At 50.9% G+C, this 23,708-nt stretch overlaps 10 protein-coding genes across 10 annotated transcripts; 6 read left to right on the top strand and 4 right to left on the bottom strand.

Moving 5' to 3' along the window:
* Positions 1-236: 236 nt before the first annotated feature.
* ALT_8668 (GTP-Rho binding exocyst subunit SEC3) lies at positions 237-4,991 on the bottom strand (the record flags this gene model as incomplete). Its single annotated transcript, XM_033557854.2, has 4 exons — positions 237-1,155; positions 1,213-2,330; positions 2,383-4,583; positions 4,793-4,991. The coding sequence occupies 4 exons, from the start codon at positions 4,989-4,991 to the stop codon at positions 237-239; spliced, it is 4,437 nt and encodes a 1,478-aa protein (XP_033413745.2).
* A 736-nt stretch (positions 4,992-5,727) lies between these two features.
* Positions 5,728-7,117, top strand: ALT_8667 (nucleolar and coiled-body phosphoprotein 1 family protein; the record flags this gene model as incomplete). The annotated part of the gene is made up of 2 exons (XM_033557855.2): positions 5,728-5,784; positions 5,852-7,117. 2 exons carry the CDS (start codon positions 5,728-5,730, stop codon positions 7,115-7,117), a joined length of 1,323 nt encoding a protein of 440 aa, XP_033413746.2.
* Positions 7,118-7,511: 394 nt separating this feature from the next.
* ALT_8666 (F-box protein) lies at positions 7,512-9,384 on the bottom strand (the record flags this gene model as incomplete). Its single annotated transcript, XM_033557856.2, has 2 exons — positions 7,512-8,241; positions 8,300-9,384. The coding sequence occupies 2 exons, from the start codon at positions 9,382-9,384 to the stop codon at positions 7,512-7,514; spliced, it is 1,815 nt and encodes a 604-aa protein (XP_033413747.2).
* A 987-nt stretch (positions 9,385-10,371) lies between these two features.
* Positions 10,372-12,061, top strand: ALT_8665 (cytochrome P450; the record flags this gene model as incomplete). Its single annotated transcript, XM_033557857.2, has 3 exons — positions 10,372-10,703; positions 10,760-11,871; positions 11,922-12,061. The coding sequence occupies 3 exons, from the start codon at positions 10,372-10,374 to the stop codon at positions 12,059-12,061; spliced, it is 1,584 nt and encodes a 527-aa protein (XP_033413748.1).
* A 475-nt stretch (positions 12,062-12,536) lies between these two features.
* Positions 12,537-13,047, bottom strand: ALT_8664 (mitochondrial 37S ribosomal protein mS37; the record flags this gene model as incomplete). The annotated part of the gene is made up of 3 exons (XM_033557858.1): positions 12,537-12,635; positions 12,718-12,797; positions 12,921-13,047. 3 exons carry the CDS (start codon positions 13,045-13,047, stop codon positions 12,537-12,539), a joined length of 306 nt encoding a protein of 101 aa, XP_033413749.1.
* Positions 13,048-13,527: 480 nt separating this feature from the next.
* On the top strand, positions 13,528-14,936 carry ALT_8663 (DnaJ family domain-containing protein; the record flags this gene model as incomplete). Its single annotated transcript, XM_033557859.2, has 2 exons — positions 13,528-13,707; positions 13,761-14,936. 2 exons carry the CDS (start codon positions 13,528-13,530, stop codon positions 14,934-14,936), a joined length of 1,356 nt encoding a protein of 451 aa, XP_033413750.2.
* A 257-nt stretch (positions 14,937-15,193) lies between these two features.
* Positions 15,194-15,961, bottom strand: ALT_8662 (uncharacterized protein; the record flags this gene model as incomplete). The annotated part of the gene is made up of 1 exon (XM_033557860.2): positions 15,194-15,961. The coding sequence occupies one exon, from the start codon at positions 15,959-15,961 to the stop codon at positions 15,194-15,196; it is 768 nt and encodes a 255-aa protein (XP_033413751.2).
* An 818-nt stretch (positions 15,962-16,779) lies between these two features.
* ALT_8661 (uncharacterized protein) lies at positions 16,780-18,054 on the top strand (the record flags this gene model as incomplete). Its single annotated transcript, XM_033557861.1, has 1 exon — positions 16,780-18,054. One exon carries the CDS (start codon positions 16,780-16,782, stop codon positions 18,052-18,054), a length of 1,275 nt encoding a protein of 424 aa, XP_033413752.1.
* Positions 18,055-18,847: 793 nt separating this feature from the next.
* ALT_8660 (putative proline utilization protein PrnX-like) lies at positions 18,848-20,269 on the top strand (the record flags this gene model as incomplete). Its single annotated transcript, XM_033557862.2, has 1 exon — positions 18,848-20,269. One exon carries the CDS (start codon positions 18,848-18,850, stop codon positions 20,267-20,269), a length of 1,422 nt encoding a protein of 473 aa, XP_033413753.2.
* Positions 20,270-20,790: 521 nt separating this feature from the next.
* Positions 20,791-22,404, top strand: ALT_8659 (GNAT family N-acetyltransferase; the record flags this gene model as incomplete). The annotated part of the gene is made up of 2 exons (XM_033557863.1): positions 20,791-22,235; positions 22,287-22,404. The coding sequence occupies 2 exons, from the start codon at positions 20,791-20,793 to the stop codon at positions 22,402-22,404; spliced, it is 1,563 nt and encodes a 520-aa protein (XP_033413754.1).
* Between the last annotated feature and the right edge of the window lie 1,304 nt (positions 22,405-23,708).

Genomic DNA, 23,708 nt, shown 5'->3' with positions numbered 1-23,708 from the left:
CCCTGCTCTCGCATATATCAACTGATTGGAAAGTCGGACTGACTGTAGTATAAGTACAGAAGTCTGTCATATATTAAGCTAGCTTGAAGACAATCCATCGAATGCTGTATCCAAATACGCCATAGTTCTACAGTCGTCAATGTCAATGCTTCATAAATCCTCCCTGAGCCCGGAATAACGCAAAACATGGAGGCAGGCTGAGAAGCAATACAACAGAAAGATAAGGGAAAAAGATGCTACCGGTTGAACATGGCAATGGCATCCTCCTTCCGCCATTCCAGCTCAAGCTGCCCTTCGTAGACTGCATCCAACACGTGTCGTGTCCGATCATACGCCTCCTCGTACCGCCGTTCGCACGCTCGAAGCACCTTCAAGACCAGGCTGCGACTGAGACCCGGGTCGTCTGCATCCCCAAAGTGCTTGTCCACTCGTTTCTTCAACAATTCAATTCCGCGCCGGATCTCTTTGGCATCATACATCGCCAACACCTTCTTGGCAACGGACCGGGAGTGGCTGGGTCGGCTGGCGATGTCTGCTGGGTTACCCCCCGCGGCCATCAGCCCTTCAGCGGAATCAATAAACTCCAGCAGCTTGCCCAGTGGTCGGTGGATCACCAGGTCCAGGTAGAGCTTCAGGTGTTCCTCGTAATCTTGGTGCGCTCGATCGCGCCATCGCTCTAGGACCGGAAGGCCGCGCACATCCACCTCTTCAATGTAGTGGTTCATATTCTCAATGAGAAGGATATGGTAATTCAGCACTTCCTTGTCTTCGGGGTCGCCCGTACTAGCAGCCGCTCCGGTCGGTGCCTCCTTAGCAATAAATTTCAGAGACTCCCACATAGCTCGATTGATCCGATCATAAGCGTCATTGACACTGACCCGAATGTCAAAGAATTCCTGGTTGGGCTGAGAGAGCATATTCTCAACCGCCGCAGAGAAGTTGGGGAAAACGCGGATGAACGAGATGACCCCCTTCCGCTTGTTGACCTTGACCTTGGTGTCCTCGATTCCCCGGATTTGTTCGTCAACGAAGCGGTTAAACAGGCCATTCAGACGGGAGTGCAGCTTCTGCAGGCAGCGAATAATGAACTCCTGGTTGGTGTCATCAAAGTCCGACATGGCCTTTTCTAGGGCAGACAAAATCCCAATTCCTTGCCTATGCACATGTTAGCTTGCCTATCGCGGTAATCCTTATAAAAACCATGTGTCTTACAGAGGATCCGGTTGGATGGCCCAGTCCACAAGGTTCTGCATGTCGGTCGACCAGAATGAGTAGAGCTCGTCCATGATCTGCTCGACTTTTCTAGCCATCCCCCGGTCGGGATCATGCGGCTGCCTGGAGCTGAAATCAGGAAGTGGTCGCTCATCGGGATTGCCAGAGGCCACGAAGTCGGAAAAGTCAATGTTGCTCAAGGAGCTTAAGTGGAAGAAATGAACGATAAAGTTCTGCTCTTCAGAAATCATCTTCAAGGTTTCCTGAAGTGTGCCGGCAAAGACTTCGCAGGGCTCCAGTCTCCCATGCTGTTTCTCACTGGGGGTAAGCCGCAGACCAGCTGCGGCCCTGATCGTTTTGCCTCGTCGCACCGTCAACTTACGTGCTGCCATTGTAATGCCCTCGCTTTCCTTTTCTTTCTCCTGGTGGGTGAAGAGGAGCTCCTGTTCTTCCCCACTAGGTTTCCTGCCGGCTCTCTTCCACGCCAAGTTGTTGTCTCGGAATTCGTTCTGATAAGGCAATTTGGCTTGTTGCTCATATAGATTGATCAGTCCATGCCACTCAGACCCGCTGACTTCTCTGGCAAAAAGCATCAAGGCGTTGTACATCCATAGCTCTTGGCGGAAATACGCTCGGGCGTCGCTGTCCAGCTTGAGAGGATCCTTGGGGCCGTTCGCTGCAGCATCGACCCTCTTCTGCTCGGCCACCTTATAGGCAATACCCATGAACTGACGGAGTCGTTGCAGGAACATTCGAGACTGTGTACGGTATTCTTCCTTTTTCTCTTTGATAGCGCGCATCTGTCCTATTTCCGTGTCGGCATACACCCCGACGCTCCCTTGCTCCCCCGCAGCATCACCCAACCTTTTTTTATTCTGCCATATATCGGGATCAATCATCAGCATGGCTTTATATAGCGTCGATAGAGCCGCCTCGGTCTCTCTCAAACCATCTGGATTACTGAGCGACGACTCTTTGAGCGGCTGCAAGTCAACGACAGAGATAGAGAGCGTCTTCAAAAGATTTTGAAGCTCATTATGAAGCAACTTCTGGTTTGCAGTCTGCACCTGCAAACCTTGAGATTGTGTCTCGATATACGACACATCTTCGTGCAATGTCTGTACCATATGATTAGAAGGTGAAGAAACAAGGATCACAGCGAAGACTTACGTTGAGTTCATGCGAGTACAGAGTTAGTAGGCCGTCCAGCTCTTCGCACTCTTCAATAGTCTTGTCAATTAACCTTGCCAGTTGGTCTACCTTGCCTTCCTGTTGTTCGAGGTTACCAAGCCAGCTTGTGGCCTCGACGCGCCCGATCTCACGACGAATGTCTGCCTCAAGATCCTCAATCTTCTTGTCATCGCTCAAACGTCCATTCCAGCCAAGGTCAGTCAAAATATCATCAAAGTCTGCACCCCGTCCTTCCAGGATATTCGAGTCAATCCCCAGCGCCTGACAATACTTTATAGTGTTGTCTTCGCGACGCCTACGACGGCCATTCGGCGACGGCGAGACGGACCTTGCTCTTTCATCCGCGACGGTCTTGACTTCGTCTCTGGCGGTATCTCTAGCATCGTCCCGTGATTCAACAGCTGTATGAGCAGTTTCAGCCGCTGGAGGTTGTGTAACCTCGACCGTGGGAGGCTCCAACGCGGTAGGAGCCACAGGAGAGGGCGTTTCTTTAATTGGAGACGGAAGGGCAGGGGCCGTTTCTTTATCGGGCGTGCCAGATGCAGCCGCAGGGGTGACCTCGGTTCCAACTCGAAGCGAGGGTGCGGGAACAACGCCGGTGATCCCGTCTGGTTCATCTGACATACTTTGCTGTTTCTTCGCTGCGGCCAGTAGTCTCTCACCAGCACCACCGGGTCGGGGCTTGAACGCGCCGTAGGCAGTGGCGGCTTTACGCAACGCACCCGCAATGTCTCTGCTTGGTTTCTTCTTGATCATCGGACCCAGCCCCGGGCGGTGTTCATCTGACTCTTCTTCAACCGACTTGGAAGATTCTGGAGAGCTGACCGGTGGTGGACTTGGTAATCTCTCCCGTGGTGGTTCGCTCGCCTCCGCTGGAGGTAGAGGAGTCACAGATGGTGCTGTTTCCAGAGGTGTAGCGGCCACAGATGGTGTAGGTACATTGTTGCTTCTCGAGGAAGCTGGTCTTAGTGCAGGTGGTATGTCGGGAGACTGCATCTTGACAGGACCGGCTGGTTTATCAATGACCTGAGACTCTACCTCCGCCTCTGGAACTGACAGATTTTCCCTGCTCTCGCCCAGAGACTTATTTGCTTCCATGCTGCTTGCCGGGGTCTGCATAACATCGAGGTTCTCGGCAGATACAGACACAGCTGTGCTAGGGCGGGCGTCCTTATCGCGTCCAATCTCGTGGAGACTAGAACTTGAGTTCTCAATCCTTGGCACAGGGCTGGGTTCTAGGCCAGCTTTCCCATCCTGTAGTAAGGGTGATGGTCGAGTGTCTGAGCTAAGATCTGCTTGGCTGCTTGGTGTATGTGACACTGGCTTAGCAGCAACCAGACTATCAGGAACCTCTTTGGTTCTTGGTTCCGGTGGTGGTAGTACGGGTGCCTTGGGCAGACGTTCATTTGACCGCGGAGGAGGTTCACCTCGTGGGTCAGGGGGAACTGCTCCCGGCGGTTGGGGAGTTTGGCCCAACGGCGAAGGAGCTGCCACTCTCCCTGACTGGCTTGTGGACGGCCTTTGCATCTGATCTCGACTTCTTTGCGCTCGTAGAGCGTGCTCTTCAGAGGGCTGCCGTCTGAACTCACGGGAAATATCGCGTGGGCCATCGCGGCTGGGCGCGCGACCGGTGTATGGCGACTGAGGCCGGCTGCCCTGCGAGGAGGGGGAGCGAGTGGCAGGTCCTTGCCCCATGCCTCGCGAGCCCGGAGGAGCAGGAGAAGGGCTTCCAGCGAGCAATTGCCTCTCGCGATCATCAAACCCAATGAGGTTGGGCACTTTTCCGCCGGTGTATTTCCGATAGATCTTCACGAGACTGCCGATGAAAAAATCCTTTTCCTTGGAACTCCTAGCATGCCAGTAGTATGGCTTTCCCACAGTTACTACAAAGCCGACAGTGGCAGCCCATTGCTTATGTTGTTGTTCCAGTGGCGTTGACGGGACAAAGCCGGTATATGACTGGATCGAGGACAAATCGTCGAGCATCCATGTCTTCCCGATAGAAAATGTGCCATCGTTGTTCTCTCGAGCTTTATGCATGCGTACTCTTCCTGATCTCCTAACAGCGACGATAATAACTCGAGGTTTTTTGTTCTCAGGTGGTGAATTGGGAGGGGCAGGGGTCGACGGATGCGCGGCGTCTTCTATGATGCGAACATGGGTTATGTACGATTCGACCACTGTTGCCGTAGAGGGGGTCAGTCTGAATGTCCAGAATGTCGATTTGTAGGAGAAATTCCCATGTCTCGGCGCAAGAGGCTATTTGCTTTAGGAGGACAGGAAAGCAGCAGACTGGAAATAATCCCCGAACTTCCTTCTCAATCGCCGTAGTCTGCTCCAACAAGCAAATTGGAGCGCAACGTAAAGGTGCAAAGAAATGTATACGTACAAGAGCCATCACTGTCCTTCTTTGAGAAACAACTTTGAATGATTCGTCTCTTTTCATCTTCGAACTTCTCCGCCCGTGACATTGTTGCCTCGCCTGGCCCAGTGAAACCGCCATTGCGACCGTCGCCCATCCGACGTGGCTCGCGATGTGGCGGGACATCGTTGGGTGCAGGCACCCGAGACCGATCACGACTGCTCATGGCTGGTTCTTTGCGCCTTCAAAACTTCGATCACTCGTGGGGGATGATTTGAGGATTAGACGAACATGGTCGGAGAATCAGGGGCGGGCAACTCGGAAAAGACGCGCCCTATAGAAGAATAAATCTCAAACTAGGGAAGCCAAGAGGCTTGAGATGCGATACAGACCATTGAAGTCAACCGAGGGACTTGGTCGCAAGTGCAAGCAAGCTTGATGAGAGTGTTGTCGATTATACAGCCACGGAGGAGCACAGCAGCGAATTAGCTCATCAGCCACTGGGGTTGGGTCACTCGCGGACGCTAGTCACTCAAAAGTGGGCGGAGAGCTGTCGCTGAAGTATGTCGGGTGGATAATGACTTTCCGGCTGTTTCCATTGAATGAAGAGCTCGAGTTTGATTTATTATTGTTTTGAATGCTGACACTTTCTCCAAAAGAACAATAATTATTCTCAATCCCATTGTCATGGTTTACTGTCGTACTTACAGAGGTACCTTGTTGTGATTTGGTAAGCCATCCTCAGTATACATCATGTCACGGGGAACCACGTGAGCCGGCCTCGAGGCTAGACCTGAAGAGGATAGCCAATGAACACACTGTCTTTATTGACCGCCTTGTTTGCCGTTTTTCTGCCCAATTTTTTTGAACCTTTTTTTTTCTCCAAGTGAAGACGAAAAACACCGCTACGAGTTCTTTGTTATCTCTTGCTCGAGGCGAAGCAATTTGAGGCTTTGGTCAAAATGGCGGCACAGAAAGTGAAGAAGGCGTCCTCAAAGGCGCCCGTGGAGAAGTCGAAGGTAATTCATTTGTTACTCGCAAGCATGTATACTGACCCGGTGCACTGACGAGATTCTGCTCCAATAGACAAAAACTGCCACTCCTCCACCAGAGTTAATCGCATCGATTGCTGCGTTTTTGTCTCAGTCCGGCTTCAAGAGTACAAGCGAAGCCCTTGCCAAAGAGCAGTCTAAAAAGTCAATCGCCAAGGCCGACTCGAAGGATGTCCCCTCTCTGCTGGACATCTTTCAGAGTTGGCAGGACCGGAAGAGCGAGAGCAGCTCCGACAGCGATAGCAGCTCGAGCAGCAGTGAGGATGAGTCTGGTGACTCTGATGTTGAAATGAACGACGCGCCGAAAATGCAAAAGAAGGAGTCTAGAGGATCCTCTCCTTCCTCTTCCTCTTCCTCTTCCTCTTCCTCTTCCAGCTCTGACAGTGATGCCGATGACGAAGAGGATGACGATGCCGTCCCCGCGCCTGCTCCAGCGCTGAAGTCTACCGGCACCAAGCGCAAGGCCGAATCGAGCTCATCTGGATCGTCTTCGGAATCGGAATCCGAAGACGAGGCACCGAAGACCAAGAAGGCCAAGCTGTCGACTAAGTCCGACTCATCCTCATCTTCATCTTCCGAATCGTCGGATTCGGAGGACGAGGAATCCGGCTCCTCCGACAGTGAGAGCAGCGCTTCATCCTCTGATTCCGACTCTGACTCCGGCTCCGAGTCCGAGTCCTCCGACAGTGAGAGCAGTTCTTCGTCTGATTCCAGCTCAAACTCCGACTCCGACTCCTCATCCGAATCCGAGAAGGAACCCGCCAAGAAGGCTGCTAAGAAGATCCTGAAGACTGCTGCCAAGACACCCCTGCCTGAGTCAAGCTCCAGCTCGTCCAGCGACTCTGATTCATCCTCCTCCTCCGAGTCCTCCGACGAGTCTTCCTCCGATGAGGATCAGAATACCAATAGCCGCAGCTCCTCGTCTTCTCAGAACTCATCCGGTAGCAGCAAAACTGTCCAACCCTCTGATTCCGATGCGAAGGAGCCCGTAAACAAGGCTACAAAGCAGGTTCAAGAGACCAGTTCGTCCAGCGCCAGCCCTGCTCCCGGAGATGACCCAGCCAAAAAGAAGAAGCACACTGGAGCTCGTCCCACGCCTCTCGCTCAACTTAGTGAGCTGCCACACGACCACCCCTCGAACCAGTACATCCCATATGCCTACGCCGAAAAGGCTTGGAAGGATCTGTCCGTCACTCGTGGCAAGGGCTTCACAAAAGAGAAGAACAAGAAGAAGCGTGGCTCCTACCGCGGTGGCCCCATTGACATCTCGGGAGGCAAGTCCTTCAAGTTTGAGGACTAAGCTTAGCATCATGTGTCCCGTCAGAAGCCGCTCTATTTTTAACAGAGCAATAGAAGTGTAGACGAGACTTGCGCTTTATTTTCATATGCATTCGTGCCTTTTTTTTTTCCGTTTATTTTACTTTTCCAAAAGTTCTGTTCTAGACGAGACTAGATCGAGAAGTAATCTTGGGATTCTGCCATACATTTCATGTTTCTTTAACAAGCAGGGCGCTAATGGAGCTGGAGAGAAAATTCTTTATTTTATTTCTATTCTTTCTAGAATTAGTGGCAATGTGCATCGTTCTTTTGAGCCTTGTTTTTGGGAGTAATCCTCACTCATCCCACACATGAAACCCTACACTCGTTCTTGCATAACCGAATGTAGATTGCCGATTGAGACGGGGTCACGACACTCACGTAACCATATCCGACCATCTCCAGGCACCAGGTTGTCCTAACCGCTGCCATCGTCTATCCCAACCAGTAATCGTCTCATGTTCAATATCATCGCGTCCAATCCGCGCAAAGGGCTGCTGAGTCCTCAACTTAGACGCACTGGTTGAATCCCGACGTTCGTAGCCCGAAAGCTCTATGATGCGATCCGCTTGAGTCGCCGGACGAGTCAAATCTGCGCTCAAGCCGAAATAATCTCGATACCATGCTTGCGAGGGGCCCGTCAAATCATCCGACGAGGCGAAGTCGAGTCGCATCACCCCGTCAACGATGCCGGTGTAAATGGTTGACGAGGAGGGTGAGGGGGAGGACATGGTGTAGATTGGTCCGCGGTATTGACGATCTACGCGCGAGCGTGCTGCTTTCGAGTTCAAGCGGACGGAGGGGGAGGTTGTAAGGAAGATTGAGAAGTCTTTGCGCGGATATGTGACAGTGTCTTGGAACCCGTTGAGGTATGGAGTGGAACCGTTTGAGGTCCGACGGAGGTCGTTTGGAGGAGAAGCAATTTGTGCGTCCTTGTGACTGTAGACGCTTTGCATACGGAGGTCGAAGATCTTGACCACGGCGTCTCCGCCTGCGCCAGCTAGAAAACGATCCTGGCCGAATGGATGTATGCAATAAATGGGATTCGTATCGATTGTGTCTCGGTAGGTATACTCGAAAGGGTGGCGCGAGCGTAGATCGTGAAGTCTGGTTATGGAAGTTAGCAGACATGCAATGAACCGAGAAACATAAGGAAAATAAGTACCTGATGCAGCGGTCACCCCAGGCAGCAAGAAACACTTGTCCGGAGGATTCTCTGGTGAATTGAGCAGTGAGAGGGGCGATTGCGCTCACATTGGCCTTTCGACGTAGGCCGATACTTTCCCCGATATCCAGGGAGGTCACACTGATCTCGCGGTTAACTGATAGTCGTTCTTTCGAAACCGTGGCGATAGTCAGAGAATTCTCCTGGCGTCCCGTTCCATACGCAATACACTCCGGCGACAGGAACTTGGAATACTTGTTACGTGCCGTGCCGTCTGGAGTGATCTTGCAATGCGCAAACGACTCAACTTCGGGTTCTTCCGTTGTCGTCTGATAGAAGACAATAGACCCATTGTTCAAATGGGCCGCCAGAATAGGCTCGTCACCTCCGCTTAACTCTGTGCGCTCAAGTCCATGGCCGTTAGTCAAGAAATGTTGGTAGTATTTGTAAGACGCCGTGTCCGGCGAAATCGCAACACGACATAGGTCACCGTTCAGACGACCAAATATGATGTGCTCGTCGCCTGGCTTTCTGCTATAATGTTCTTGCTTGAGGAGATGTACACCACAAATGTCATGGTAGCTGCTGATCTTCGTCTTCACATCGTTAAACATGAACCACTTCTCTCCACCGTTATACGTGGGCTGCCGAATCCGCAAAACTAACTCATCTGCAGCGCCCCAGACGAGCACCTCCTTTCTTTCCGACCAGGAACCACCCGGCCAAGATTCATATGAATCAATCGAGGGTCGATACCCATGTGTAGGGTTGTCCTGCCGTGTGCCCCGATGGGATCCAACCTTCACCGCATCTCGTGGGGGGAGGACGAAGCGACAAAGCAGTCCGAGTCTGTCCAATGCCCGGGCACGCGCCGTGAGCGCCTGAGTTGCATCCTTCCAAAAGGGAGGCGTCTCAACGAAAGGGAACCGGTTCTTGAAATGTGCATGGAATACCCGCCAGTCTTCAGCAGCGATGACCTTGTGGAGGCGTTGACAGGTCTGAGCGAGGGCGGCCAATGAGCTGGCGGACGGAAGATATGTTGCTATCACGTATATTATGTCAGATGGTAAATCGGACAGCAGCATTTCGAAGTCAATTTCAGCGCAGTCTTTCTTTTAAATCAAGCAATGTATGTAGAGGACGTGAGGAATGATGTTGATCCTTTAAAGAAATTTAGCAGATGTTGCTTGTAGAGGATTCCAAATATTTGAGATGTTAGCCGAAAAGCATACCTATACTGTGTATTGAAGTGTCTTCAAGAAAAAAGGTCTATATACTGTTATAAAATGTCTCATCATTATGTTTCCATAGCGATCAAGGGCATTTTCTGTGGATTTGAGTAGGGCTGTCAAGGCCCATCAGTCACCGCGGCGATATCTTATGTTGAGGAGTCATGGCTTGACTCATGCAGTAACACTTATTATTTAGTAGGAACTCAGATAACCAAAGGAGACCATGAACACCAGTTGTCTTTTATGAACGAAAAAGTGTTTATAGCTGTCCAACATTCAGAAACAAAGCCTGACGTAAGGGTCTGAGAAAATCAGTTAAATATAACTAAGTCAAGTATTGTGTGCCTCCTTATGTCATCATCGGTGCCTTTGTCCGCTATTGATTCCTTATCGTCTTATCAGCGTGGCTTATCTCTGTGTGCTCATGCGGGGTGTTGGAGTACTCCAACGGTCCACCCCGATGTTCGTAACTTCGTATCGATTTCGAATCCACTCATTAGTATCTATTACTAAAAAACCAAGACATCGTCCATTGAGTCACATTGCCGCTCTACCGCTCGAATCTCCCTTCGCCGTTAAGGAACTCTGATTCTGGGGCAGCAGAGTTCCTCATGCGGGGTTGCGTATATGGAATCCTCATACGGTAGGTCCACCCTGTTATGGCAGTCCCTACCGTCCATCAGTTCTACAAAGTGAAGTCAACTGATACACGTATGTAGGCGTATAAGTATCTGCGGATAAGTTGGTTATGAGCTTTCTTACCGCCACTCTAGTTGATGCGGCATCTTGAGAACCCCAGGTAACCTGAGTTGGCTTGTTATTTCGACCAAGTCTGCGAAGATGGCGGTCTCTATATACACATCGCTAGCAATTGTGGTTTTGCTACTCTTTGTAGCATACAAAGCAATTGTGTATCCAGTCTTTCTATCGCCGCTCTCAAAGATACCGAATGCACATTGGTCAGCCTCCATCTCACCTGCTTGGATACTCTGGAAGCGTTTTAGAAGCCAGAATAATCGAACTATCCAAGCGGCTCATGAACGACATGGGCCTATTGTGCGATTGGGTCCCTCCGAGATCTCGATAAATTGCGTTGAGGGGGGTATCAAGACGGTTTACACCGGAGGCTTCGAGAAGCATGAGTGGTATCCTCGGGTCTTCGGATCGTTTGGGTAAGAAGACCCTGAAAGTAGCAGGGTGAAACTGCTGACTGACGCTCGACACGTAGAACCGTCAGCATGTTCACCATGACTGGAAGCAAAGATCACTCGGTTCGCAAGAGGATGTTGTCCAACATCTACAGCAAGTCGTTTCTACAGTCGTCGCCTCATATGCGTCTTATCTCGAGAACTATAGTATATGACCGCCTTCTCCCAGTTCTATACGAAGCAGCCACTTCAAACAAACCTGTCGATGTCCATGATCTCAACCAGGGACTGACAATGGACTTCGTGTCAGCATATCTATACGGCATCACAAATGGCACTAATTTCCTCCAGGACGCGCCTTATAGACAAAGGATGCTCCATTTATACCAGAGCAGGAAGCCATTTGAGTTCTATCACCAGGAAGTTCCTAACCTTCTTTCTTGGACAAAGTCTTTGGGTATCCGCTTGATACCAAGATATTGCGACCAGGCCAACGAGATCCTTGACTCGTGGGGTCTGGGACTCTGCGATAAAGCAGAGGAATCGCTGAAATCCACCAGAATTGAGGATGAGCCGGCTGTGTATAAACATCTCAAGCAGATGATGTCGAAGAACCTTCCTGAAAACAAAAATGACGAGGAATATGCGCGTATCCTCGACCAGCAGCGGCTTGATATTGCCTGCGAGATGTACGACCACCTGACGGCGGGTCATGAGACCAGCGCTGTCGCTCTTACGTATCTCCTTTGGGAACTCTCCAAGCGCCCTGAATTACAGGACGCTCTTCGCGAGGAACTTTCCACCCTTGAACCCATGATTATCTTCCCTCGGCCGTCCGAATCCGCGGAATTGCCTCCGGCAAAGTCGATTGACTCCTTGCCGCTGCTTGAAGCAATAGTCACGGAGACACTGCGCCTCCATGCTCCAATCCCAGGAATCCAACCTCGAGTCACGCCGTACCCGTCTTGCACTCTGGTGGGATACAACAACATCCCTCCTAATACTAGGGTCAATGCGCAAGCTTATTCCCTTCATCGCAATCCGGATGTATTCCCAGATCCTGAGACTTGGGAACCGAAACGGTGGCTGAAAGACGTCAACACTTCTTCTGAGTTGGAGGAAAGAAGGCGATGGTTCTGGGCTTTCGGAAGCGGGGGAAGGATGTGTGTAGGCAGTAACTTGGCTTTGCAAGGTAAGGGAGCATTTTCGTCACATAAAAGTCTCAAGCTGACGTGACTTCAGAAATAAAATTAGTGGTAGCTGCTGTTTACACTAATTTCAACACCTCGATCGTCAGTGATGATAACATGGAAGCGATTGATGCATACACGGTGAAGCCAACAGGAGAGAAGCTGATCCTCAGATTTGAACTAGTTGAGTAGTTGGTACCGTCAAGTCGAGTCTGCGAGAATGAATGAATTTAGCCATGCTATCCTACAACCAACCTCCTACAATAACGTCCTGCGTGCCAGTCACCAAATTGAAATGGTACAGCTTCGTACTCAGTGAAGCATAAGAGGAATATGGCAGTATGGACTGTAGAATAGAATCACGAGGCGCTGATGACAAACAAGATATATGAATTGGCAGATTAATGTACAGATACATATACAAACTCCCACATCCCCTGATATAAAAGCACAGCCTTAAGTTGCCGTAAATCGAGACCCAAACTCCGGTGATAGTGTTTTGACTTTGCCCGTCAATCACAACTCAGTTCATAACCCAGGGCTGACCAGAGCTCTGTAATTCTGTCAAGCCACCGCCAACGAAATCGAGCCGGGGACTGAAGGGTGTGTAACTGGTGCGATATTTGCGACTGGGAGGGTATAATCGCAATGCGTCGGACGAGCTGGTTTAACCAAGACGACCCTCCTTCTTCTGAGGTCCGACGACCTTGGGATACATTCTCATAAGGTGGTAGTTGATGGTGTTCTTCTTGTTGCCCTTGAGTTTCTGCACGAGACGAGTCGCTGTCAGTATTGAACGTTGTAGACGATAAAAATCGGAGCAGAGGTAGAAACTATAGTTAACATACCGGTCCATCCATGCATTGTCTCAATTGTTGCTCCAAGGCTGCGCAACCCTCCACAGAGCCTCCAGAAGATGCCCAGCAGCCTATCATGCGATAGTTAGCTCTTGATTCGAGATGCAGAGTTCAATTCCTGCACTATTGGCAAGGGCGGATTATGAAGCTGCATAGAAGCCACGACAATTGCAATAAGTAGATGAGGGACATACTAAGCATAGACGACATGATCGTCACGCAGGGATTCTGCTCATGTTGATTCGGACGCCGAACCCGCAGGTGAGGGATGGTCTGCAGGCGGACGGGGTTGAGGCGAGTCGAGACGCCCTTGGGAGGCATTTTGGCAGTCGAATTGAGACAATAATCTCTCAGACTGTTGCACTCGAAGAGTGGAAAAGCAAGAGCAGCAGCGTAGTTTGAACCCTCAGCCAAGAACCCTTCAACCTTGCAGCGTCAAGAAATTCTCGGGAAACTTTCGGAGGTGCCAAGACTTTCGGTGGCTGCTGCGGAACGGCTGACATAAACACTGCCCCGAGGTAGTTGTAACTATCAAGACGATAAGCCCGAAGAGCTTCTGCATCGCAGAACTCTCAAGCTCTCTTCTCCAATTCTGTTGAAAAGTTCATTGTGGTATTTTGATTCTTTATAGATATGAGCACAAGACATACAACTATACTCAGAAACACTGCGTCGTTACACCGACTCTCGAGACAGATTCACAGACCTTTCTCTACGACGAGCCGGAGGCAAAATGCGGACTCTCAGACGAATGCAAGTGATGCTTCACATTCGCAGGGTAACCCAGAAGAAGAAAGCGCCATGCAGAGAAGGTTATCCGAGATGACCGAACAAGCTATGCTAGAAGGAGGCCGGTCAGCACAAAGGAACATAGAGCAGGCGGGGTTCTCTGAAGATCTCAAGAAGCGGCTGCAGGAACGAATAGCGGCAACTTCGTTCAAAAACGAATATGCTGCAGCTCATTCAATTGTCGACATGCCGGTAAGTTGATACAAGGCGCAGTTCATACTACAGGCTTGGCTGACCAAGTGAAGCAAAGTGCAGGTCAAGGTACTCGAGACATTGCCGGCGCTGCTCCCTGGACAGGGACGGAAAGCCTCCACGACACCACCCTGCGCATGTTAGATAGTTCAAAGAAGCCGATGCGGGTCCCTTACAAGATTCCTCAGCCTGCTCCGGTTGATATGCGCATTAGTCCCAAACCCTCCAAGTCCCCGGGCCTCCGAATCGCCGATGCGAAAGAGCGCAGCGCTACCTATACCTTGAGTCAAAGCCCCGGGATATCGGGAGACGAGCGTGAAGCCATGCGAAGGGAGATGAGCGAGAGATTCACCACTGGTGCGCGGCCGATGCCGATGACCCTACAAGGATTGTCATCTCTTGCAAACGAACGGATAGAGGACGCAATTGCGCGTGGACAGTTCAACAATATCAAGCGAGGCAAAGGTGTCAATGTCCAGTCAGATCACAATGCAAATAGCGCGTTTATCGACACTACGGAATACTTCATGAACAAGATCATACAGAAGCAGGAGATTGTGCCACCATGGATCGAGAAGCAACAGGAGCTAGCGAGGGAGGTTGATAGATTTCGACAACGTTTGAGGGTTGAGTGGAGACGACATGCAGCAAGATTGATCGCTAGTGAGGGAGGGTCTCTAGAAGCTCAGATGAGACGTGCCCGGGCTTATGCGGCAGCCGAAGCTCGACTGGCGGAGAGAGCTAAGATTGAGCAAGCGTTTCGGGATACGGAAGGGGATGCGTCCTCTACACCAGCAGATGAAACGACAAAGACCGCATCAACCTCAGACTCTGATGAGAATCAGCTACCACACTTTTCGCCACTTCGTGATCCACAGTACCTCTCAACCGAGCGTTCGTATCACGAGCTTCAAATTAAGCACCTTAATGCCTTGACTCGGTCGTACAACCTTCAAGCGCCACCCGTCGCCCAAAAGCCGTATCTCAATCTGGAGCGGGAGCTAAATAACTGCTACGCAGATGTCGCACCAAGTTTGGCGGAGGAGATCAAACGCCGAGCTACGGAAAGAGCCAGCCCTCGTGTGGCGACAGCAAAGTCAAGCACCAATAAGGTACTTAGTACCTTCAGTACTGCTCAGACTTCCCGTGTCTACGACGAGGACGCGTCCAAAGGCTACGGATTCAAGGATCTCTGGCGTGACCTGTTCTCGAAAAGGAGCGAAAGGTAAGCCAGATGTACATATGTCTGGGATATGTCGTGTACGATATGAGTGGAATACACCTTGGACTGGATCCATCGTGCTATTTCTATTAATTCTGGCCAGAGTGATGAGACATTCATACTCAGTATATTGATAAGTTTGACATTTCTTCTAAGAATACTGCCGAGGGAGAATGTGCTGCACACATCTAGGAAACACTGAAGAACAGATGCTTGATCTCAATAATGATAACAAGTCATGTCGCATGAGGAAATATTGAAAGCTCAAGGTCGCCGCTGTCTTTCGAGCCACGACACCAGAATTGCAGGAAGCTGTTTCTCTATGACCCCGTTCGACACGTTCCGGGATTCTTCCACTGCTGCACGACGGGCATCCCGCAAGTCAAGCCAGAGTAGGGTTACTGCCTTTACAGAGTAGAAAAGGCCAACACAACCCACAGCTATCCAGAGAACCTCCAATATCTGAAACTTGGCACTCTTAGGTGCAAAGACAAAACGAATGAGCGTCCAAACGTGGAATTGCAAGATGGCAATGACCAAAGAAACTGCGAGCGCCATTGTTGCGATGCCAGCGCGTGTGGCGAATCGTCTCTTCTGCTCTCTGCGTCTTGCGAGGTCTGCTTGCCAACCGTAGGATGCTGTATGCCTTCGGACGAAGATTGGCAGATATATAACCACCATAAACATGGACGAGAGAACAGACACAGCGACAATCAAACTGACCCGAGAAAGATGGAAAGGCGGGCCGCTCTCTGGCGCGGCTCTTTTCGACATTTGGTGATGCCTTTCATCGCTTGGCGAGAACGATTCGATGGCTGATAACGCTCTTCTTTTCAAAGGGATTATGAAATTATGCCATGGAATCTTAGGCCAACCCCCAATCGGCCATGCAGCCTGTGCTAGGTCGGAGTCTCCGAATGGCAGACGGGAGATGAGCTCCACATCGCCAACCCAGATCTCATTGATTCCGTTCCCTTTTTCATAGTAGTGGTCTGATTTCACACCGTGGATCGCGGAGACTTTGTTTCCCATAGTGGCCGGAGGCGAACGGGGAGTGCGAGGGCAAGATATAATAAAGCGAGTGACCAACCAACGCTCAAGAGGTCCTGTTGCCAACGAATGATCCGACTGATTCCATTGCAAAGAAGCAGCAAGTATATGTCTTCAACCAAGGAGATAGATCGCCATGAAGCACAATAACTAGGCAGTACATCGCTGTTTCCTAATTGAGTAATCATACAGTATCACAGCAATTGTGGCCTCAGGCAAGAATGGAAGCTTTGACCAGTACTTACTAGCCTCATACGGGTTAGCGGCTGTGACTTAGATTGAACATGGGTTTGATGCCTAAGGCAAATATCTAGATAGAGGAGGTATGTTCTTTCGAAATCCACAAGATCAGGCTCTACAATAATCCGGCAGTCTTTTGAAACATCGACTCGTCTTTCCGTCTCTTCGGTAAAAGTTGACTGACTACCTGTAATTAGCACAGTAATGTTGCTCAACCATTACTAGGGAGTGTCTTCGTGGCCAACGATAGGATGTGATGGCGTGCCGTGTGTGCATCCCGGCGCGTATTTGCACCAACCGCCGTCGTCGGTTGCATCGTCTCAAAAGTGTCACAGTCTTCTTCAAACCTTCTACCAGTAAACCCTGCAGGTCTCACAGGCTCTTCCTTAGCCTTCACACTATCACATCCAATAAGTCGGCAATATATCCACTATCCCCCCTCTCATTCAAGGATGTGTGCCATTTTGTCTGTTTCCGTAAGAGATTTGCGGGCTCATTCGCAATCACTCGATATGTATACTGACCATACTTAATTGCTTGTTTTCTGGCGGATACGAAAGATGATGCTCTTGTTAATGTTGCTCCTTTTCACTCTTTGTCATATTGCTACTGCTGGCTCAGTATCCTTTGGAGATCTGACCTTGAACCTCGACCTGGATCGTCGAGGTATTGCTTTGTCCACGGAACCTCCGGTGGATCAGTCCCTACTGGCAATTCAGATAGGAGGCATTGTTGGAGCATACGTGATCTTCGTTGCCATACTTTTGACTTTGTTACTCTTCGTGGGACGACGACTGCGAAGGGCGGTACAAGCATCCAACTACACTCTACAAGTTGAGATGATGAAACCCAGCAAACAAGCCGTTAGCATGGATCCCAGTCCTATCACCCCAATCTCAGCTCGTCTTCCAAGTCCAACCGGACAAAACGGCTTCAGCAGGTCCTGGGGCAGCTTGGCTAACGGTCCAAGATCCCACGTCTCCGGCAATGGCAGCGCTGCTACGATTGATGAATCCATTGTTGCCATCGATCGGCGCAGGGCTCAAGAGGAAATGGAAATGCTCTATGCGGCAGTTATGGAGCACGATGCACAGCGTGCGGCCGGGATAGATACCTCGAAGCAAGAGTGGGAAGTTCAATCGCCAGACAGTGTGCACACCAATCCGTTCACAGATCGTTCATCGCGGACTTCAGAAAGGCCCTCGATCTCGCAGATGAAGCCCCCCGTGAGCCCAAAGAGCTCGAGGTTATCGAAGATATCGTCCCTGTCCCTGTTCAATTCAAACCCGCGTCCGCAGTCAAAAGCGGGCAAGCTTCGGTCTCCTCGACTGCCTCTACGCAATCTGTCCATTTCCTCACCTGTGGGCTCTCCTGATTTAACCGCACCGAACTCTTATGGCGAGGAACAAATGCCGTTGACCCCTCGCCTCTACAACCCGGCTCCTCCGCCAGCACCCCCAATAACAATCAGTCAGGCATCTAGTCAAGTGTCTCTAGGGAAGCCCCCTGGACGAGCTCCTGCCCCAGCTCCCCTGAGCCTTTCTACAGCGGGCCACGGCTCGTCTTCTCTCCCATTCCGTGACGCATTTCCCTTGCAGAGTGCTCCTCCGACCAAGACGACGGTCATAGAACGTCCCTTAAAACCACTAAACGGTCCCCGAACGGGATTGCCGACACCGTACAGTCCATATATGCCTTTCACCCCTGTTACGCCCCTCACACCCAGCCGTATCGTGACCAAGCGGCAGCGCAAGCGAGAGACTAAGGAGAACGGCTTGCGGGTCTTGAATGAAGATGACATAGTCAAGGACGACGGGGATATGTGGGGATACTGATCAGATTTGCCTGGTTCAAGTCTCTCTGTTGGTGTTTTTGGCAGTATTTTGTGATGCAGATTAGATAGTTATACCTCACTGAGATGGCATCTGGTGTTTTTTACTTTGGTTATCTGCGCTTTATCAATTGGGAGGTAGTCTGACTAAATGGAAGAAGTTTGTATTTGCATATTTGCACCATTCGAATAGTCATGATTTCTGCCCTTGAGGGCCGTCGGCATCTGAGAATGGTGTTTCACATGTAGTCGATGAGAGAATGTACGCGCATATGCACAAATGAAAATAAATTTAATACGTTTATGCTCATCATAGAACTTATGCGATAATTATGTATGAAACAACAATAATCGAGTCATCAAAATTATCATGTCACTACTTGCAGTAAACACAGGCATTCGGCCCCGCCCTATCTCCAAAGTCCGAGCTGAGCCAAGACTTGACTTCCGTCATCTGTTCTGGATAACGCGAGAATCGCCGACCGGTTGCGGGCTTAAGACTTTGGATCCCACCCAAATGCGGGTCACAGGATGTGCAAATCGCCCATCATGAACTGTCTTGCGTATGCTTTGCGCGATTATTTATTATTGTGGTCGAACCAGACTACCTTAAGAGTCTATTTATTTATCGAAGCAAGTCGAAAACGTGGATGACTTGTTGCTCTGCCTTAGTCAGGCTGACTCTCACCTCGTATCACTCATCCTCTCTTCATCCTGTATCACGCTTTTGGTCTTCTTCAGGTGTCACTAGAATTTTCTTCTAGTCAGTCTACTTGATCGACGTCCATCTCCTCCTTATGCCGCTGACCGTCCTCTCCCAAGCGCAGCTCCGCTCGCTGCTGCTGTCCCTGAACCGGGATGAGGTGTCCTCGCTACAACAAAGCCTCGCCCAGGCCCTACTAGACTACTCGACCGGAAGCCAGGAACAGGGCTGTGCCGCTACTTACCAACCTCTAAGAACCGCTATCACCCGGCAGAATGGCTGCACGACACTTTTTATGCCCGCCAGTACTGGCCGAACGATCGGCATGAAGATGATTTCACTACAAGATGGGGGTGCTGCAGGGTGTGCTGTGGAAGGCGCTTTTGATATTCCCGAGGGAACGAAGACTGCTTCAAGATCGCGGACAGCGGGCCCAAGGAGCTCCATGACGTCGCTGTCGTCTGGAATGAGTGATCTGTCAATATCATCACAGGAAGAAGGATCGACGAGTTCATCTAGCAGCCGGTCGCTCAAGTCTGGCACTGTGAACCGACAATCGGTTGGCTCGAGCTCGAGCTCGAGCTCGGGCATCTCCAAGACACTAGGTGCATGGCCCGGAGCTGGTACTCGAGACACCTCGCCGCAGGGCACTCTGACGTTGCTGGACGCCGACAGCATGCCGTTCGGATTGATCAATGCTCACGAACTTACGCCGTTCCGGACGGCCCTGGCCACGATGATGATTTTCAACAAGCGCAAGAGAGTGCGCACTGTGGTGGTTTTCGGGGCGGGTAAACAGGCTTATTGGCACATTCGATTGGCGCTCACGCTACGTGCAGCCGATATCAAGCGGGTCGTCATCGTCAATCGATCGTTTGAGCGGGCAGCCAGGCTTCTCAAGGATATCTACTCACAAGAAAACTCCAGCTGGCGCGGCGAGGTGAAGTTCTCCGCTGTCAGTACTGATTTCGGCGAGTACGACCGTATCATCCACGACGCTATCCATAAATCGGACGCGATCTTTTGCTGTACTCCGTCCATCGAGCCGCTTTTCCCCGCTGGGCTTCTCACCTCCCGCGAAGGTCGCCGAAAGGGTAGATTCATCAGCGCCATTGGGTCGTACAAACCTCACATGACCGAGCTGCATCCAGACATCCTGCGCGACGAGGTGAACGCGCACCATTCCGGTCGACATTTCCACAAACACATTAAACGTAGTGGAGTCGTGGTAGTCGACAGTCTCGAAGCTGCTCTGAAGGAGGCCGGTGAATTGATCCAGGCAGGCATCAAGCCGAACCAGGTTGTTGAGCTGGGAGAGCTCCTAATGGTACGGGACGCATCGCGAAAGGACAACAACCAGGACGGAGAAGACACCAAGAGCCTGCGCGAGTGGGTTGAACGAGGCAATGTCATCTACAAGAGCGTAGGCATGGGCTTGATGGACTTGGTGACCGGAGGTGATCTCGTCGAGATGGCTCGGACAAGAAATTTGGGAACCATCGTGGAGGACTTTTAGACTCTATGATTCTCGAGTGTCAATTCTTCGCTGTATTTTGCCGGACCAGTTTCGCTTGTTATACCCTTCAATCGATTTGACTATGGCTGCGAGCATCAGGAGATATAGCTAGTTGGCAGATCGCCAAAAAGTATGACATCAGAGGAAGCTTATTAATCTCTCTTGCGATCGATAGTGGCACAATCAACGCACTATTCAATGCTTACCTCTCTACAGTAAGATCAAATAAATCCAATGACTCAAGACGACATGAAATTTCTTGTGTGCCCCTCTGAGATGGCGGAAATGTCCCCCGGTCAACATCGTGTGGGCGATAAGATCGATAACGGGCGGGGCCCCTTCGTCATCGATGGGCGGCAAGGAAAATCATCCCACTTGCACTGTGGGATTCCCGTCGACTCATGTATCCGCCCTCGTCTCCATATTTCTATTTACTCTTTCTCCTCATGTTTGCCTGATCCTCCGAGCCCTGCGTCTTTTTGTCTTCCTTTCCTCCAAACATTAGACCGTCCCTCCTCATAATGCGTAACACTATCTGCCGTTTGCCCAACGGCCAAAGCTACACGGTGACCCCCGTGTTTGGCGGTGTCAACTTCAAGTCCAATGACATGCACTTGAAAGACTCCATAATTCCTCCCGGGTGGACAATTGTTCTCTATACCAACCAAAACCCCGATCAGCCGGCGCAGGATTCCGTGCCCCCGGAAGAAGAGCGCGGTCGCTCTCGGTATACACAGGGAGAGGCAGAGGAGAAAACACGCACCACTCGCTTCACAACACCAACATTGAGCGATGACTGTTTCTACATTTCGTTTATCGTCAATCCGCCCAGTACTGACTTCAAACCTCCCGTCTCTCCGACTCGTCAGATTGCGATGATGATCTGGGTGAGCCTTTACTGGTACTTTCACGAGCCCGAGCCAGACCTCCACTTGCAGACGGACGCTGCATCTCGTACACCGCTCACAGGCAAACCGAAGGGAGAATGGCGCATCCATCTCAAGAGAGAGGGGATCTTCAAGGGACGCAATCTGCTGCAGAAGCTGGAACGCATGGGACTCATTGCATCGGAGGAATCATCCGTTGGGCTAGAGCCGAGCGAGACGCGAGAATCCGGAGCCTGGTCACGTATGTTTGTGAGCCGACGCAGTTTCTGGCAGATTGATCCCCGTCTTTTCGTCTTCACACTGGTTCCCGCGAACCCACTGCATTCTGCTCCGTCCTCGCCTTTCCTGTCTCCTAGATTTGCGTCACCATCGCGCGAGAGCCCGCTGCCAGGTGAGTCTCCGGCTTCCCCTGCGGGGAAGGACTTCCCACTACACACCAATGAGGGCCCGTTTGCTTCTAGCAGCCACCTTCCGACATACTTTCCCCCGCCTCCAACTCAGTACACGTTCACAAACGGGCTGCGGCACCCCGTCAGACCTAAGCCGCCCCATCAGGGAGAAGTGTTCTACATCCGGTTCATTCCCAGCGTCGGGCAGTACCTGTCATTCCGCGTGCCGGTTTTATCCTCTGCGATGCCAAAGCGGGGCCATGGCCATAGTCACTCGACGAGCAGCATTGAGCAACCGCCTCAGAACACGCCGTCTGACCTAGACCTGCTGCACAAGTGGATGAATGACCCGCGCGTAAATGCAGCTTGGGGAGAGGGCGGTCCAAAAGAAAAACAGGAGGAATTCCTTCGCAATAATCTTACCAGCCGTCACAGCTTCCCCGTCATTGGGTGCTGGGACGGCAAGCCGTTTGGGTACTTTGAAATCTACTGGGTCAAGGAGGATCGCTTGGGAGCGCTTATCGGAGGGGCGGACAATTACGACCGGGGAATTCACTTACTGGTGGGAGAGCAAGAATACCGTGGGTCACACCGGGTCGCCATCTGGCTCAGTGCATTGGTTCATTACTGCTGGCTTGCGGATCCGCGGACGCAGACAGTCATGCTGGAGCCACGGGTGGATAATGAAAAGTAAGCGTCATCCCAGTTCTTGGGCTGCAAGGATTCGCTGACATGCAATAGGATCATTCAATATCTTCAAAATGCGGGTTTCTACAAAGAAGGAGAGGTTACGTTCCCCCACAAGCAGTCAGCTTTGATGAAGATCAAACGCGACTCATGGGAGAGCCCAGTTCTATAGACAGTTTGGGCCTGTCCTTTGACTTTGTTCGTCACTTTCATATCTTGGTCTTTGTATATACCCTGGCATCTTACGGCATATTCGGCATGGCGTGGGCCTGTTTGGTTTAGATTGCATCACACATATGCCTTTGCTTCATGCATGGAGGGATTGCAACAGCAGTGAAAGCTAGGACCAGCTACATTCACTTCAGGTTGAGAAATTCGGAAGATTTCGCAGCATATAAACCCCCCTCTCCTCTTCCAATCTGACTCTTTTACTATGGCTCATTCACTTTATAGATAGCAAGACGGCTCATTCCAGACTATTCACCACGTGAGACAAACATGGCTTCCTTCTTACCTCCATATTTTACCACCCATCCTTCATCGTTTCTTCTTCTATTGCCGCCAAAATCTCCATAATATGATGGACTGTTTGGCACAGTCAAGTAGCATCTAGTACAAGGCCATCCCTTCGGCAGTGTTTCCTTTTCCTTGCGGCATTCTGGCCCAAAACATACGGACTACGTCTGGTATGCCGTTAGATTCGAAGGCTCCCCCATGTTCGCATTGCTGACATCTCTCGCCAGACAAAGCTTCCCGGGGATTCCAGCAATTATTTTGCTGTTACTGCGACAACAGCCCACCCCTTCCCCGGAGTTCTGATTTATTGATATTGGCGGTTATCTAATGTTGTGCGAAGAATCCAAATCCTCTCCAATCTTGTGTTGCTCAGAGCTGCATCCGCGTCAACGCCCTGTGTCTCGTCGACGCTTCGCTGCCCATACAGTGGCTCCCAGAAGGCAGACGGCATGATCAAACCTATCGGCCAGTCCCTACCCACAGTCGTCATCGAGACTGGTTGGTCAGAGTCTCGAAAGCGCTTGAGAGACGACATGAACCCGTGGCCAGTCGGCGTGGGCGCTTATCGTCTTGCTGCAATGTTGGCGGGACTAATCACCCAGGCCAGCAAGGCTCAATTGACGAGACAAACAGCCCTGGTCAGCCTTCGACCTCACGACATGGAATTGCGGAAGAGCATATTCCTGCTTTCATAGAAACGCCAGTTTCATTTGTTCAACGTCAGCAATGTCTTTTTATGATCGAAGCATGAAGCTTCCCACCTCTATGGAGTGATCTCCAGAACGCATTCCGATTCAGAAATGCTGAAGAAATGCTGACACAAAGGAGACATCCCAGCCATGCAAGTTCAACGACAGGGCTACAGAGGCACACGCAGCTGTTCATATTAGTGAACATCCCGCCAACCCACCACCTCCTCTAACCAATCTGTGCGGCATCATGAGCAAGTATGTATTCCAA

The sequence above is a fragment of the Aspergillus lentulus genome (assembly GCF_001445615.1).
Source record: "Aspergillus lentulus DNA, contig: Alt16, strain: IFM 54703, whole genome shotgun sequence".
NCBI lineage: Eukaryota > Fungi > Ascomycota > Eurotiomycetes > Eurotiales > Aspergillaceae > Aspergillus > Aspergillus lentulus.
Note: the sequence above shows the minus strand (reverse complement) of the source record. Positions and strands in the feature narration are given on the sequence as shown.